This window comes from Liolophura sinensis, chromosome 9 (assembly GCF_032854445.1).
Source record: "Liolophura sinensis isolate JHLJ2023 chromosome 9, CUHK_Ljap_v2, whole genome shotgun sequence".
Lineage (NCBI taxonomy): Eukaryota > Metazoa > Mollusca > Polyplacophora > Chitonida > Chitonidae > Liolophura > Liolophura sinensis.
Genome location: NC_088303.1, coordinates 3,540,776 through 3,558,205, shown reverse-complemented (window position 1 = coordinate 3,558,205; position 17,430 = coordinate 3,540,776). Strand labels below are relative to the sequence as shown.

At 43.2% G+C, this 17,430-nt stretch overlaps 2 protein-coding genes across 2 annotated transcripts; both read right to left on the bottom strand.

The window, feature by feature from the left end:
* Positions 1-1,599: 1,599 nt before the first annotated feature.
* Positions 1,600-3,794, bottom strand: LOC135474914 (testis-specific serine/threonine-protein kinase 4-like). Its single transcript, XM_064754599.1, has 2 exons — positions 3,033-3,794; positions 1,600-1,866 (listed from the first exon to the last, which is right to left on the bottom strand). The coding sequence occupies exons 1-2, from the start codon at positions 3,792-3,794 to the stop codon at positions 1,600-1,602; spliced, it is 1,029 nt and encodes a 342-aa protein (XP_064610669.1).
* Positions 3,795-13,208: 9,414 nt separating this feature from the next.
* On the bottom strand, positions 13,209-17,181 carry LOC135475012 (LWamide neuropeptides-like). The gene is made up of 5 exons (XM_064754740.1): positions 17,178-17,181; positions 15,482-15,817; positions 14,517-14,738; positions 13,651-14,211; positions 13,209-13,501 (listed from the first exon to the last, which is right to left on the bottom strand). The coding sequence occupies exons 1-5, from the start codon at positions 17,179-17,181 to the stop codon at positions 13,209-13,211; spliced, it is 1,416 nt and encodes a 471-aa protein (XP_064610810.1).
* Between the last annotated feature and the right edge of the window lie 249 nt (positions 17,182-17,430).

Below are 17,430 nucleotides of genomic sequence, written 5' to 3'. Positions count from 1 at the left end.
AGGCAGTTTGAGATTTGTGGTTGTCCATTGTCAGAAGTAGGCCTACTGGGTTCTCCTTATGGCAGTTTGTCATCCTAAATAATGAAGTATTTTCAGGAATGTTTGAAAACCTGCTGGAACGCCTGCACTTGTACTTGCCTTTCAATAGTTAGGGGGAAAATATGGGGAAAAAAGAAAAAAACATTTGGCACACCCTCTAACACCTGAATACTGGGACCGAAAACCATACAAGGCAGGAAAAGAAAGCAGATGCTGTCAAAAACCTTGGCTTCTAGTTATTAACTTTCTCCACTTGTAAGCGGCTCGTAGTTCCCCGGTGGAAAGCCCGACTTAATGTACGCCATCAGCCAATCGTATGTCGAGTTTGCCGTCATTCCTGCCAATTCGGAATGACATTTAAACATTGTGGGATGGTAACCAACCATCGATGCTCATTTTCAAGAAGATTTTCGGTTAAACTGTATGACAGTGAAAATAGTTGTAAGGACAGAGCACTTTTGATCTCCAAAAATTAAAGTCGCAGTCGACTAAAGATGTCGATAATAAAATATGTTTCTCAGTTGAGCTTTGGTTGGATTTATATCCAACACGGCGATCTAATTCAACGCGATGGGTTAAGCGGAATTAGACACGACCATTGAGCCTGCAGTGCCAGAGATTCTGCACCTTCTGTCCATATTAACTTACAAGATAAGTAGAGGCTACTCGATGTGAAACGTAAGAAACTTAGAGTGAAGTCGTTTGACGGAAAGACCTTGACAAGTTTTTGCAGTAGGCCTAACAGCTTGTGACGTTGATAGAAATCGTCACATAACACACAGGATCCAATAAATGCTGCAAGGCGAGGTATGTACATGCCATATGCAAGACCCTTTGGTAATGTCAAAATTGAAATTATTCACTCCTTCAGTCTGCGAGAGAGGAAGCCGTTTTGGTAATTGTACAAATATAGGACCAGAAAAGATGTACCATCTGGAGAGTTTGTGGTTTCCTTTAAATCCAGCGAAGGTGGATATACATGTATATCTTCCCAGCCTTTGCTATATATGGATTTGTTTAAAACGAGCAGATCATCAATATACCTTTCAGTGAATGAGAAAGATCGGTCCAAGTGAGGATTACTCCTGAACAGTTTCTGCATGTAGTTGCATTCATACGAGAATATAGGTACAGGTCAGTCTAAAGGCCGTGGACATCTGGGTACTTCACTCGTACACGGCAGCGACAAGCAAGCGACGATGTGAGAGATAACATGTTAAAGTATAGTGAAATGAACAACATTGGACGATATTCAGAGAAGTACGGCTGATAATAACCAAAAGTACAGTATGTAAGACTACAGAACAATGTGTGGACAGCATATATAAACTGTGACCTTCAACAAAACTTGGTTTTGGACTTTTGTGGCCCCAAGTCATTTAGACAATGTTTTCACCGCCGTGTGTAAGCGAGTAAGCGTGTTGGCGTGATTAAAATACAAATCGCCTCGATATGATTGAAATATTGCCGATGTGGCGTTAAGCCATAATTATTCATTCATTCAAAATAAAAACAAAAAATCATGTTTTATGAATTTATTGATTGTTTCGAAGCTAACAGCTAATGACTGGTGGACTCCGGTAGCTCAGGACTTCGCGGAGCAGGTCGCGTGACCTTAACCTCCGGCTCAGGGAGACTAATCTTGAACCACTCCTGATCCTGAATTTCATCCAACGGGATACGATCTCTGTGATGGACGAGAATTTTTAGCAGCACTCGCTTACACTCATTAGAAATGAGAGGATGAGGAGGAAATACTACCTGTCGTTGCACCTGTTTCAGTAATCGTCTTAAATCGGAATCGTCGTATGGAAGACGGCCGAACACCTGAAAGTATTATGATCCTTATCACGCATATCGTGATGTAGATAAAGTACTGTTGCTCTCCTGCTGATAAGTGCATGAACGGATAGCTATACACGTCAGACTACGAGCTAGCAATAGTAGGCGGGTTCCGCGGCAGCCAAAATCCAAAACGAGGTAATATGGTGGATTTCAGTAGATATACCTCGTGTGGAGCATAATTATTAGCCACGTATATGAATGGCGGCGCATAACTGTACCTAGAAAGGCAGCGCTAGGCATGGTTTTATTGTAAACAGGCATTGGTTTTGAATGGTAGGCCAGTATCTATTTTTTCTCTGTAATGTTTAGCTAAGGATCGTTGTCCAAAACAGCTGAGTTACCCGACCAGTCTCTAGCATTCACTCTGAAGGTCTCCATCCCTCAGTATTCCATCAGTAGGAGAGCTACAGTTCTGTATAGTTGTCAAGATGGTGGCTTGTATATACGTGGCTCAATTCGCGATAATGGTTTTATTGAAACCGAAGGTTGCTTGGCAGTACCGGTATACATTAACTTTACCTTTGTCGCAGTATAGTTCAATTTAATTTTAAACTGATTAAAATTGATTGATATTTAATATTTAGTTTAGTATCTTAACAATTTTTTGTGAGAGTTGGAGTGGTCTAGCGGCTAAAGACGCATGTCTTTCGATCTCCAGGACTCGCAAGGTGCAGCATCTAGCCCGGCCGTGGAGAGGGCATTGTAGATTCTCCCGATCTCATTGCTGATGGTTACTTATTTATTTATTTCATTTGATTGATGTTTTACGCCGTACTCGTACATGTATTCCACGCATACGACAGCGATCAGCATCATTGTGGGAGGAAAGCGAATGGACCCTGGGGGAAACCCATGACCATCTGCAGGTTGCTGTAAGATCTTCCCACTTATGGCTGGAGAGAAAGCCACCTGGCACGCTAATCGACGACGCTGGCGTGACGGCATTCCGTGGAAGGCCACTTGTCTTCGACCAATATAATGTGCATATCAAGTGTGCCTATGCTATATGAAAGTCCAGTAAACATACAAACGTCGTTAGTTCAAGCATGAAACTGACCGCCATAGCATGGGTGAAAAAATCTTGAGAATGGTGTTAAAGATCAGTCAAACAAATAAAGAAATAAATAAGATTTTGGTAGTGGACTTACCATGGTGAAAAGAACAACACCCATACTCCAGACCTCACTGATGAACGGATCATATGCAATTCCCTTCAGAATCTCCGGAGAGGCATAAGCGTAACTTCCACAATAAGTCTCACTCAACACGTCCTGCACTGACTTCACAGGAAATATTCTTTTGGCAAATCCGAAGTCTGTGATTTTGATATTGTTTTGTTTGTCCAGCAGAATGTTTTCACATTTGATGTCTCTGTGCGCCACACCTTTAGAGTGGATATAAACAATGCCCTCGTGGATCTGAGTGAACCATAAGCGTGACTGAGCCTCTTGGATGTACGTGTTGTTGCGGATGGCGTCCAATAGATCGCCATTGTTAGCGACTTCCATGACTATATAGATTCGATTGGTTGTTTCTATGACCTGGTAGAACTTGATCAGGCTTGGGTGCCGCAGAATCTTTAAAACTTCGATCTCCCTCGGCAGGAACTTTTCAAGATAATCCTGAGGGGCGCGGCGCCTGGACACGATTTTAATGGCCACCTCTTCCTTCTTCTTTGCGTCATACGACGACTTGACGCTGGCGTAAGAACCGTGCCCTAAAGTCTTGCCAACCGTAATGCCTAGAGATTCGAGGACGGTGTGTCGGTATTCACGCTTACGACCTTCTGCTACACTCTCACACCTGGTGTCTTCAGGCCTGGGGGTTTCCCGACTGGACTTGTTGTCGGACGTGCTCGATGTCCCGTCCCCCATCACCACTTCCTGTTCTATGGCTGGTTGGTTTTCCATCGTACTGCAAATCACATCATTATTATGACCACGTTCATAGACAGCGAGATATTTATCAGAGGTCCGAGGGCATCGTTATCGAGGACAATCGGCATTATGACGTCACGTAAATTAACGTTCGTCTTTGGATGACGTTACGTTTACTCTGACGTCGCATTGCTGTTTTTTTTTTTTTTAATCAACCTTTGAGCTATGAGGGCCTTCTGTTAGTTACACGGTTATTGAGTGACAGGATACAGAAACATATAGGTAAAAAATTCTCATAATGCGCCAATATAACAAATTTATTCCACAGAAGACTCTCGAAACGAGAGTGAAATCTGCTTCTTGAAAAACAAAAGAATATTAAAGTAGGTCTGTTATCTACCGAACTACACTGGAAGAAGCGAACAATTAAGGAAGCGCTTTTTATTTGGATATACAACTCTATACTTTACAGAGACTGTGGTATTCACATCAGCAATATACGGGATAAGTTTATAACAAAGATGTATCTCCATTTCAGACGTATTTCCTGACCACATAATACTTTACATTTGACAACTACAGTTTGCTAGTAATAATGATAGCATGATCTCACGATCATTACAGGTTATAGTCTTCAAAAGATGTGTGATGTAGTTAAATATCATTTTATAGGATATTTACGCCTGTAAACAAACATTCTGTTTACTGATAATTTGGTACACATGTTTTCCACACATGTAAGATGTATTGTAGACTGCCTGACGTTGTTCCACAATTGTGACGCGTTATTCTAGACATGGGGCCTTTACGATCATGCGCGAACACCATTGTCGCCAGCTTATAAAGACCTATCACATTACTATAACGGCGAAAAACGTCACACGATAATCTCGGCTGGCGACACCAGCGTTTCCGTATAATGGTAAGCGCCCTTGATGTGTCTAATTTTTTCGGTAACCGTTTATTACGTTCCACTTATATTGGAATTATTGGGGGTCTTGTAGCGCCTATAGGCCTACAGAAACAATCCACTATATTTTTTGAAATAAAGTGGTTACTCACTTGATAATGATCCCGGCATGTGGGTCGAAAGACTGTAACCTTTTACCATTATTATTACTGAACACACGGTCAGCTATGAGTCTTAAGAAGTATATAACAAAAGAATTCTGTCGTTGCGTCGAGGAGCGCAGTGATCAGTGACGTTACTGGTCGTGAAAGCTCGGTGGATGACGTCATAGATGGCCAACCCAAGTTTAGCTGACCTATATTACCTGGGAACTTCTATCAAAACGACGCTACACAGAAGCAAATGTACTGCCGTATCAATTTGATCTCAAAGAGAACGACGAAGTTCCGATTTAAGACACCGACATCTTTCGTCAGACTTCAGATTCCGGGTTTTCAGACGCTGAACAGGTAATACAGTGAGGGAGTGAGGGAGTGCTGGGGGTTTAATGTCGTACTATTTTTCCGTCATATGACGAATGAGGCCCTCCTTTTTGCAGGGCGGATTTCCACCGCTCTTTTATCTAGTGCTGCCTTACTTAAGCCAAGTAAGCAGCCCCCACCCGAGCCATTATACTGATACGGGTCACTCATTATCCCGTTCATGCTGAACGCTAAGCGAGGAAGTTACAACTTCCTCCTTTAAGGTCTTAGGTGTGACTCGACCCAGGGTTGACCCTGGATCAGCCTCTCCCGAAGCGGGCGCTCTACCATCTGTGCTATTTGGCAATGCAGACTGGTAATCTTTATTCTGTGTTACACTGTAAGTTGTGTGTATGTTAGATTTAATATTTACTATTCCTCCCTTCTGTCCGCATCACAATAAATACCATTCTATTATGCCATTTTGGGGCCTCCGTGGCTCAGTCGGTTAGCGCGCTAGCGCAGCGTAATGACCCAGGAGCCTCTCACCAATGCGGTCGCTGTGAGTTCAAGTCCAGCTCATGCTGGCTTCCTCTCCGGCCGTAAGTGGGAAGGTCTGTCAGCTACCTGCAGATGGTCGTGGGTTTCCCCCGGGCTCTGCCCGGCTTCAAGGGCTTCAATCCTCTTTCGTTTCCTGCGGTTTCGCTAATCATCGTAATCTGGATCACAGGTTAAACCATGGGGGATGGTTTATCACAATGGGGGATAAGCTTGCTTGTGAACCTACCTCGAGCAATACCGAAATTCTTTACCAGGATTTACCCCGGGGGTGGGTAAGGGGGAGAGGGGCATCCGTATGAGTGTTGGGAAGGGGGGGGGGGGGGGAGAATGAGAGAATGGATAATTGTTTTCAGGGCTATCTCAACATAATTACCTTGCCTCCACATGTGGGAACTTGACACTCAGGCAGAGGTGTGCACAGCTGGGGGCGTCAGGGTTTTAATGACAATCAAATAATTCCCAATAAATGGTCAAACTTAAGCAATTTTCAACGGACCGCTGAGGCCTTGATGTTTGAATACGCCGCCAAAAGCAATCAAAAATTTTATGTTGTTGGAATCGCACGGGAATAAAAACATTTTCCTCTTGTCGAAAAATCTGTTGATCACTTGATAACAGGTTTCAGTTGTTGCAACAAAAGAATCATAATTTGAAAGATACCTATTCGGTCTTTAAAAATACTGGGTACACCTGAGGAGAGCTTTGTAAGAGGGGGACCGGGTAGGAAGGAATAGGGGAGTGGGCGTCTTTCAGGGATCATTAAAAAGTTGTTTTAACCTTTCCGTAGGTTAAACAAAACATTGTCTAACATGAATACTGTAGTACTCTGATTTGCCGAAATTAGGCTTGACAGTACAGGTTTATTGTCATAAGAAAATCCATTTTCAACCAGTTTGTTTGCATCAGAACATACCTACGTCTTCACACTGTACAAATGTAGGCTCTAATGATCTAACAATAGCATTCATTGTGAGGAAATTTCGGTGAGAATATGTCAGTCTAGAACTGACATGTGTATTCAAATGTAAACAGCTAAGTTGTATTGGTATGCAAATCACAACGTCGCCCCGATCTGGGTATAGCCTTTCAAGTTCCGACATTGTTTGTGGGACCTGTCAGTCACAGCAAAGACCCGATAGGACCACGTGTAGTTATGGTAAATGTTTTCAATTCTTACAGTGGTAAATGACAATGCGCATGAGCTTATGTGCTTACTGACTGGAAGATGACAATATTCTTCGTTGTTGATGTGTTGTCGATGCAGCGTCAGTATGGAGCGGACATCCGAGGTCTGGCCAGTATATTGTTTGCCACATCCCATGCAAACAAGAGCAAATACAACATTTTTTACAGTGCAGCACATGTCAAATTTTAGATTAAACAAAGCATCTTCTCTCTCAAATTGAAAGCTTGATCCTTCTAGCATGTGTATGAATGCTCCACATCTAGGTTTATTACATTTCGAAACCGATGGAGTCAGATTTTTCTGAAAAGCGAGCGCGAGTTAACATTTTTTGAGGCTTGGGGCCTTTGACTTGGCTAGAATATCTCTCCTCCTGTCACTGTTTTTTAAAATTAGTAATTTGTTCAAAATGATTGGGAAGATGTTGATATTGTTGGGATTATGTGTTGAAAAAATGGAATTACCTTCTCGTCAGGTTTTTTCTGTGAGGGTTCCCTCAGTTCAGTCAATGAATGACCCTGAGTGGTCCGAATTCCTTTGTCAATTAATTCTTCCGGATAACCCCTGTTGCATAAACATGATTGAAGTTCTATTAATCTCTCATTTTGTTTCGATTTTACATTTACTATTGTATAGATTCTCCTGGAACATTGTCATTCCTCTATTTACCACTGTAAGAATTGAAAACATTTACCATAACTACACGTGGTCCTATCGGGTCTTTGCTGTGACTGACAGGTCCCACAAACAATGTCGGAACTTGAAAGGCTATACCCAGATCGGGGCGACGTTGTGATTTGCATACCAATACAACTCAGCTGTTTACATTTGAATACACATGTCAGTTCTAGACTGACATATTCTCACCGAAATTTCCTCACAATGAATGCTATTGTTAGATCATTAGAGCCTACATTTGTACAGTGTGAAGACGTAGGTATGTTCTGATGCAAACAAACTGGTTGAAAATGGATTTTCTTATGACAATAAACCTGTACTGTCAAGCCTAATTTCGGCAAATCAGAGTACTACAGTATTCATGTTAGACAATGTTTTGTTTAACCTACGGAAAGGTTAAAACAACTTTTTAATGATCCCTGAAAGACGCCCACTCCCCTATTCCTTCCTACCCGGTCCCCCTCTTACAAAGCTCTCCTCAGGTGTACCCAGTATTTTTAAAGACCGAATAGGTATCTTTCAAATTATGATCCTTTTGTTGCAACAACTGAAACCTGTTATCAAGTGATCAACAGATTTTTCGACAAGAGGAAAATGTTTTTATTCCCGTGCGATTCCAACAACATAAAATTTTTGATTGCTCATTCACATTCAGCAACAGAATAACTACGTCCGAGCTTTACTCGTTGATGTCTGATGTCTAGATGAATCATCTAGAATAATACACCAGATAGGATGATGTTCACATTTATGGGCTTATGGGATACGAGAGGACAGTAAGTGTAGGGGACTCGTCCCATAAGGGTGTATAGCTTCTGAACACCTAGTTGGGCAAGATTCCTGAAACAGCAGACCTAAGTAAGCATTGCTTATCCACTCAGCCAGCCGCACAACGAATGCGCGGACTAATCTGGTAGCTGTTCCTTCAAACTTCAAAACTAGAAGTACAATGGGGGAGGATGGAGTCGCCAAGTAAATGTGTCATAGAATCGTGTGAACTTGATAACTAGGTAGGCGAGGACAAATAAAATGACGTGTGCTTGATTTATCTTCAGGCTTTAAGTTCGAAAAAACATTGAAGTGAAAAGTGTGTAAGAAAGACTCTATAAGATGCCAGGCCATGTGGGGTACCTGAAAAGCACCATTCAACCATTAACACAGCTTTTCCTTTCTGTTTCTTTTATTCGTGCTTTAGATAGAATAACGATTCTATGACACATTTACTTGGCGACTCCATCCTCCCCCATTGTACTTCTAGTTTTGAAGTTTGAAGGAACAGCTACCAGATTAGTCCGCGCATTCGTTGTGCGGCTGGCTGAGTGGATAAGCAATGCTTACTTAGGTCTGCTGTTTCAGGACTTGCCCAACTAGGTGTTCAGAAGCTATACGCCCTTATGGGACGAGTCCCCCACACTTACTGTCCTCTCGTATCCCATAAGCCCATAAATGTGAACATCATCCTATCTGGTGTATTATTCTAGATGATTCATCTAGACATCAGACATCAACGAGTAAAGCTCGGACGTAGTTATTCTGTTGCTGAATGAAACTTTTGTGTCCGTTGAAATAATGTTGTAGTCTTGAGCTATCAGAGACTCGTAGAACAGACCATAGCGTCCGGCATTTTCTAGCCTGGCTTTGTGGAATATGGCATATAAACTGACGGCCAATGACTTTAGATATTGAAAATCTTTAGTAAGAATGGACAGAGCAGGCCTCAAATCATTTTACAAGTGAACAGAGCAGGGGTAGAAAAATTGCCGTTCCATCTTGGTTAACAATGGGCAGAGTGTACAAAAGGTTGATTATTTTTAAAATCAGTCAATATCAAAACCAGTCAATATCGCGTGTGGCCACCCCTTGCTTCAGTGCATGCAAAAACTTTCCGACGCATAGAAAAAGTCATTCCTCTGATTAGATGACTTCGGATTCGTTGCCATTCATCTTGGAGAGAGAACGCTGGTTCTTGTCGGTTGGCTGCAAGGTGTGCCCGTTGGCTTACTCGACGACCCATGATATCCCAAAGGTGTTCTATGGGGGACATATCTGGGGAAGGTGCAGGCCACGGCAAAATGTTGACGTCCAGGAAGTTGTGCACAACTCGAGCTGTATGGGGTCTGGCGTTGTCATGCTGGTACAGGACACCACGTGGCTGCTGTTGAAGGAATGGCAGGACAACAGGACGTAGAATTTCATCCACGTAACGTTGAGCTGTTAGGTTCCCGTAGATGATGACCAGTGGTCTCCATTCCTCTCCTCAAATCCACCTCCTGGACGCATGATGCAGCCGTTCTTTCTCCACTTCGACGGGTAAACACGCTGTCTGCATTGACTCGAAACTGGCGGAAACGGCTTTCATCCGTGAAAACCACACGTTACTAATCACGTCGCTGCCAATGGCATATAATTCGAGCCCAAGGCATTGATTGACGATAACGTCACAGTCAGGAAGCGGTTTCCTCAAGTGTAAGGTGCGCAGGTACCCGTCTTCTCTGGGCGTAGCTACCCTAGGCCTAGCTGTCCTTGGCCTGTTCAATATCTGCCCTGTCTGTCTGTAACGATGTATCAAGTTTGACACAGTTACACGACAGCAGCCGAAGGTCCTTGCAATGTGGACATGCGTGGCTCCCATGGATACCATACCCAGGGCCCTCTCGCGTTGTTCTGGAGTCAATCGAGGCATTACTTTGGTGGTTTTTAGTCAGTGTGCAAGTCCAGCACACAGTGTGTAACGTTTTTATACACTTATTACATGTGCCGTTGCGGCCATCCATGGGTCACGTGATTTTTCAACTTTCTTCGCTGTCTCAAAACAAATCCGTGTGAACGTACATGACGCTTGTCGCACACGGGAATATGCTTCGTACAATGATTTCCTACAACAATTTGGTATTAATTTGCTAAAAGGGCTGGTTAAATTTAACTCAGGGAGTCGTAAAGTTTCTTTTGGCTGTTAGTTTATATCATTAGTCCCGATTTAAGAAGCGTGTGACAAAATCATATTTATCTAAAGCCAGGCGTAGGTTAACTTGGGATCTTAAGCATCTGGGTCCAATTCGACAAAGTCAACCTACAATTGAGGTTCATGTGGACAATTTTGTGGCGGCACCATGCAGAATCAGTTTGTTTGCGCCTAGATCGAATTATCTCTGATGTATCAATGTGAAGGTCACATGACCTGTTGCATGTCATGCAGCACTGTGACCAACTACATGTACAAGTTATCAGCTGGATGCAAGCACACGTGTAGATAGACAAACCTGAGTTTTAAACTCGGAACAGCTGCCTCGAATCACCACAGGCCCAGATGCAAAATCAAGGTCCATTTACGTCTGGCTTTAAGACGTACAACTCACACTCTATGAACTGTACGGCATCAATGGTTGGCAAACACGATCCACTTCTTCCGATGACGTCATCACACGTGTATATAGGCTGCTTTTCGGGTCGCGGGACACAATAAGGTTGCCTGGGTTATGTTGTCAGACATTTGTTTTGGGAGGTTTGTCACGTGTATTTTCTATATCATATAATTTTACAGCGAAAGAAAGCCCACTGTGAGAGGATATTGCGAGGTAACAGGTTCGAATCCGGTTTGAGGCTCTGCTAAGTCCCTCCAATCATAAATTGGACGGAGTGGTAAGCCAATCCTAGGTGTAACGACTAACAAAGCTACCTCGAGACGTTATAATTTCCATGACGTGCGTCCTACACTGTCTCTACTGTTTATAGTCCATTGTGGCTCGTACTCTGCGATACATGTAACACGACATAGTGTGATATCTGTTGTTATCTAACATACATGGTTGCTTTGACTGTGAAATTATGGAAATACTGTAAATGCCTTTTTATTCGCGGGAATCAACTTTCGTGGATCTTAACAGAATTTTTGGACAACTGATAAACGAAAAACAACTTCAATACAGAAACGTCAAGTAATAAAAAAACTCAAGCATTCAAGTAACAATGTTATAATTTAATAATTTGTACCTGTAAGATATGGCAAAATTCTATACACTACAGTAACTTGATCAGACAAAGAAAGGTAATCCTCCTAAACTATAAATCTTTTGAAGACTGATAATCTTTATAAGACGAAGCCCTTACCTGCTGTGTGAGCAAATATTCCTGTCACTCGCATCGGGAGACCACGAAGGATTAAATGTGATGTAAATAAATCCCACTGTTTAAATTCTCATGCACCAGCAGAGTGAGTGAAACTTTGAGTGAACTGTGACAGATTTGAGTAAATTTCTCCGAAGTCATCATTATGGACTGGAAGTTTGAAGTGCCTGAGTGATGTATCGGGCGCGTCAGAAAGGTGATCTTACTGGAAGGCAAGTACAGTCGATCAAAAAAGCCTCTCTCATCGTATGTATATGGTATCACGTACACACTCCCAGTACAAATTATCGATTTGTATGTCGCTAACCGCGACAATAAGGCAACAACCACAACGTCGCATTGTGGCGATACTTAGGCGGAGCTAAGCCTCATTAAAAGAGTGTTTGAAAAAGTATTAGAACTGTAGTGCTTGTTAACGAATTTATAACTGTAACACATGCTACATTAATAAATTACTTACATGGGTATTATATTCGATGGTACTGATTTTCGCGGAAATGTGTTTGCCGTGAAATCCGGGAATGTGAGTACCACGCGAAAATAAAGGCATTTACAGTAGATGCGATTTGCTGGCTGCTGTAACTCCTGCTGTAAGATACCTTATCGATGAATTTTCCTTTCGATAAGGTATCTTACATAAAGTCTACAAGGCACAACTTTTTGTTGCATTTTTGTAAAAAAAAGAAAATTCATCGATATGTTATCTTACATAAAGTTTACAAGGCATAACTTTTCTTAGGAAAAAGGCTGGAGCAATGTTGCACCCACTCTTTTCGTTACTTGCACAGCTTGAGCACGTAGAATAGCGGTAGGTGTAGATGTCTCCTTGAAATCGCGCGGGTCGTAACTCTAAACCAAGTAAGACAGCTAGGTCATTTTCAGACAATCGGACGTCTCGTTCTTGTCTAGTTTTAGCTATTATCGTTTTCTTCTGTTCATAAACCTAACCATCACCGATGGGTTAAATAAACTTAAGCACGACGTAAATCATAAAGTGAAATGAAACTGAGAGAGATCATGCAAACAAACTGAACGAATATACGTGTTGCCGTAACACTGATAACTAGATCCATGTTAGTAACTCTACTGAGCGTTACCAGTGATTAATATGCATAACTTCACCTGTCACGTCCTCACCTTTCCATGTGAGAATGTAGTTCTTCTTAGCCTACCAAAAATAGGTCAGAGCCAATGTATCAGTATTGTTTACGGTTTAATGTAGAGCAGATCCACAATATTGTCTGACCAGAAGCCTGTGGTTCATCCCCATAGTTTACAGTTATCCTGACCCCCGAAGTCTGACCAGAATCCTGTAGTTCGTGTCCACAGTTTAGGGTAATCCTGACCCCCAAAGTTTGAACAGAACCCTGTAGTTCGTCACCACAGTTTAGGGTAATCCTGACCCCGAAGTTTGACTAGAGTCCTGTGGTTCGTGTCCACAATTTAGGATAATCCTGACCCTCGAAGTTTGACCAGAATCCTGTGGTTCGTGTCCACAGTTCAGGGTAAACCTGAACCCCGACGAGTGATCAGAACCCTGAGGTTCGTGTCCACAGTTTAAGGTAATCCTGACCCGCGCAGTCTGACAAGAACCCTGTAGTTCGTGTCCACAGTTTAGGGTAATCTTGACCCCCGAAGTCTGACCAGAGGCCTGTAGTTCGTGTCCACAGTTTAGGGAAATCCTGACCCCAGAAGTCTGACCAGGGTCCTGTAATTCGTATCCACAGTTTAGAGTAATCCTGACCCCCGAATTTTGACCAGAGGCCTGTAGTTCGTGTCCACAGTTTAGGGTAATCCTGACCCCCGAAGTTTGACCAGAAGCCTGTAGTTTGTGTTCACACTTTAGGGTAAATCTGACCCTGAAGTTTGACCAGAAGCCTGTAGTTCGTGTCCACAGTTTAGGGTAATCCTGACCTCCGAAGTTTGACTAGAGTCCTGTAGTTCGTGTCCACAAATTATGATAATCCTGACCCCCGAAGTCTGACCAGAAGCCTGTAGTTCGTGTCCACAGTTTAGAGTAATCTTGACCCCCGACGTCTGACCAGAGGCCTGTAGTTCGTGTCCACAGTTTAGAATAATCCTGACCCCAGAAGTCTGACCAGGGTCCTGTAATTCGTGTCCACAGTTTAGGGTAATCCTGACCCCTGAAATTTGACCGGAGACCTGTAGTTCGTGTCCACAGTTTAGAGTAATCCTGACCCCTGACGTCTGACCAGAACCTTGTAATTCGTGTCCACAGTTTAGGATAATCCTGACCCCTGACGCCTGACCAGAAGCCTGTAGTCTGTGTCCACAGTTTAGGGTAATCCTGACCCCCGAAGTTTGACCAGAAGCCTGTTGTTCGTGTCCACAGTTTAGGGTAATCCTGACCCCCGAAGTTTGACCAGAAGCCTGTAGTTCGTGTCCACAATTTAGGGTAATCCTGACCCTGTGTCCACAGTGTCCACAGTTTAGGGTAATCCTGACCCCCGAAGTTTGACCAGAAGTTTGTGGTAGGTGTCCCCAATTTAGGGTAATCCTGACCGCCGAAGTCTGACTAGAATCCTGAGGTTCGTGTCCACAGTTTAGGGTAATCGTGACCCTGTGTCCACAGTTCAGGATAATCCTGACGCCTAACGTCTGACCAGAAGTCTGTGGTAGGTGTCCACAGTTTAGGGTAATCCTGACCCCTGAAATCCGACTAGAAGCCTGTAGTTCGTGTCCACAGTTTAGGGTAATCCTGACCCCCGAAATCTGACCAGAATCCTGTAGTTCGTGTCCACGTTTAGGGTAATTCTGACCACCGAAGTCTGACCAGAATCCTCTAGTTCGTGTCCACAGCTTAGGTTAATCCTGACCCTGTGTCCACAGTTTAGGATAATCCTGACCCCCGACGTCTGACCAGATCCCTGTGGTTCGTGCCCACAGTTCAGAGTAATCTTGACTCTCGAAGTTTGACCAGTGTCCTGTAGTTCGTGTCCACAGTTTAGGGTAATCGTGACCCCCGAAGTTTGACCAGAAGCCTGTTGTTCGTGTCCACAGTTTAGGGTAATCCTGACCCCCGAAGTTTGACCAGAAGCCTGTAGTTCGTGTCCACAATTTAGGGTAATCCTGACCCTGTGTCCACAGTGTCCACAGTTTAGGGTAATCCTGACCCCCGAAGTTTGACCAGAAGTTTGTGGTAGGTGTCCCCAATTTAGGGTAATCCTGACCGCCGAAGTCTGACTAGAATCCTGAGGTTCGTGTCCACAGTTTAGGGTAATCGTGACCCTGTGTCCACAGTTCAGGATAATCCTGACGCCTAACGTCTGACCAGAAGTCTGTGGTAGGTGTCCACAGTTTAGGGTAATCCTGACCCCTGAAATCCGACTAGAAGCCTGTAGTTCGTGTCCACAGTTTAGGGTAATCCTGACCCCCGAAATCTGACCAGAATCCTGTAGTTCGTGTCCACGTTTAGGGTAATTCTGACCACCGAAGTCTGACCAGAATCCTCTAGTTCGTGTCCACAGCTTAGGTTAATCCTGACCCTGTGTCCACAGTTTAGGATAATCCTGACCCCCGACGTCTGACCAGATCCCTGTGGTTCGTGCCCACAGTTCAGAGTAATCTTGACTCTCGAAGTTTGACCAGTGTCCTGTAGTTCGTGTCCACAGTTTAGGGTAATCGTGACCCTGTGTCCACAGTGTCCACGGTTTAGGGTAATCCTGAACCTCGAAGTCTGACTAGAATCATGTAGTTCGTGTCCACAGTTTAGGGTAATCCTGATCCCCCAAGTCTGACCAGAATCCTGTAGTTCGTGTCCACAGTTTAGGATAATCCTGACCCCCGAAGTTTGACCAGAAGTCTGTGGTAGGTGTCCACAGTTTAGGGTAATCCTGACCCACGGAGTCTGACCAGAATCCTGTAGTTCGTGTCCACAGTGTAGGGTAATCCTGATCCCCGAAGTTTGACCAAAATCCTGTTGTTCGTGTCCACAATGTAGGATAATCCTGATCCCCGAAGTTTGACCAGAATCCTGTTGTTCGTGTCCACAGCTTAGGGTAATTCTGACCCCTGAAGTCTGACCAGAATCCTGTAGTTCGTGTCCACAGTTTAGGGTAATCCTGACCCTGTGTCCACAGTTTAGGATAATCCTGACGCCCGACGTCTGACCAGATCCCTGTGGTTCGTGTCCACAGTTCAGAGTAATCTTGACTCCCGAAGTTTCACCAGTATCCTGTAGTTCGTGTCCACAGTTTAGTGTAATCGTGACCCTGTGTCCACAGTGTTCACAGTTTAGGATAATTCTGACCCCCGAAGTTTGACCAGAAGTCTGTGGTAGGTGTCCACAGTTTAGGGTAATCCTGACCCACGAAGTCTGACCAGAATCCTGTAGTTCGTGTCCACAGTTTAGGGTAATTCTGACCACCGAAGTCTGACCAGAATCCTGTTGTTCGTGTCCACAGTGTAGGGTAATCCTGATCCCCGAATTCAGCTCAGAAGTCTGTGGTTCGTGTCCACAGTTTAGGGTAATCCTGACCCCGAAGTTTGACCAGAAGTCTGTGGTAGGTGTCCACAGTTTAGGTAAATCCTGACCCCCGAAGTTTGACCAGAATCCTGTAGTTCGTGTCCACAGTTTAGAAGTCTGTGGTTCGTGTCCACAGTTATGATAATCCTGACCCCGGAAGTCTGACTAGAACCTTGTAGTTCCTGTATCCAGAGCTTGTCTGGCTAAAAGCCCATGGATTTTTTCCAACTGTGAAAAACAGTCGACTACTCAAAAATCTAATGATTTTCTTTATAAACCAGAATTATTAACGGTAAATGAAATGATCTTAATATTAAATAACATATAACTAAAGTAAAATTTATTACTGAGTCAGAATCTAACTTCTAAGAGTGGAAACAAACGAAGTAAATGCTAGGAATATTTGATAATTAGCAGTAATTTTTTTGTTTCAAGCTTTCAACTTTAATTTCAATACGGATGTATGTATGAAATGCAATTCTTTAAATCTACTTCCCTGCCATAGTCTGCAGTAATTGTGAGAAATGTTTCATTAAGAAATTCTAGATTCATTAAGAAATCGGGGCATGTTCCATGGGCAACAAATCGATACGCCTAGCTTGCAGATATTTCCGGTCACAAAACGCATAAAAAACTTAACTATAAAAGCTAAGACGATAGGAGCTGCAAGCAAATTATAACATGTGATCTGATTTTTTTTGGATATGTGGACACATTTGAGCTCCGACCAACAGTTTTTTTCTCTACAGATTTTTAAATAATGGGAACAATGACTTGAAGGCTAAATATCTTTTCTTACATGGAAATGATATTGCCCTTTACCATTCCCTTAACTTAACGTCTTAACTGGCAGACATCCCCTTGCAAACACGAGCCGTCTCGGTATGTCACCCTTTTCAAGACATGCGTGCCTGTACTTGGTAACTTAGACCTGATACCAAGCACTGCCAAATTGAATATGCTTTTAGATGCATTTAACATGAATATTTTTGAAAACATTTGATAGGGTTACCCATCGACCTGTCCATTCACTTTCTTTTAATACCGTTTTAATTTTCAGTGGCCTTGACCTTTTTTGTCAGGTGTCCTTGAAACAGTTTTTTTACTACAAGGCTGCATAGGTTGCTGTTGGTCTCCAGTGAAACAGGTGCATTCAAATTTTAGGCATAGTTCTTTGTGGATTATGTGTGGGTTATTCTGTACATGTTAAAATAGCATATAGTTCATTCGTCCGATGCGCTCAAGGCCAAGGGGTTTTGTATGCA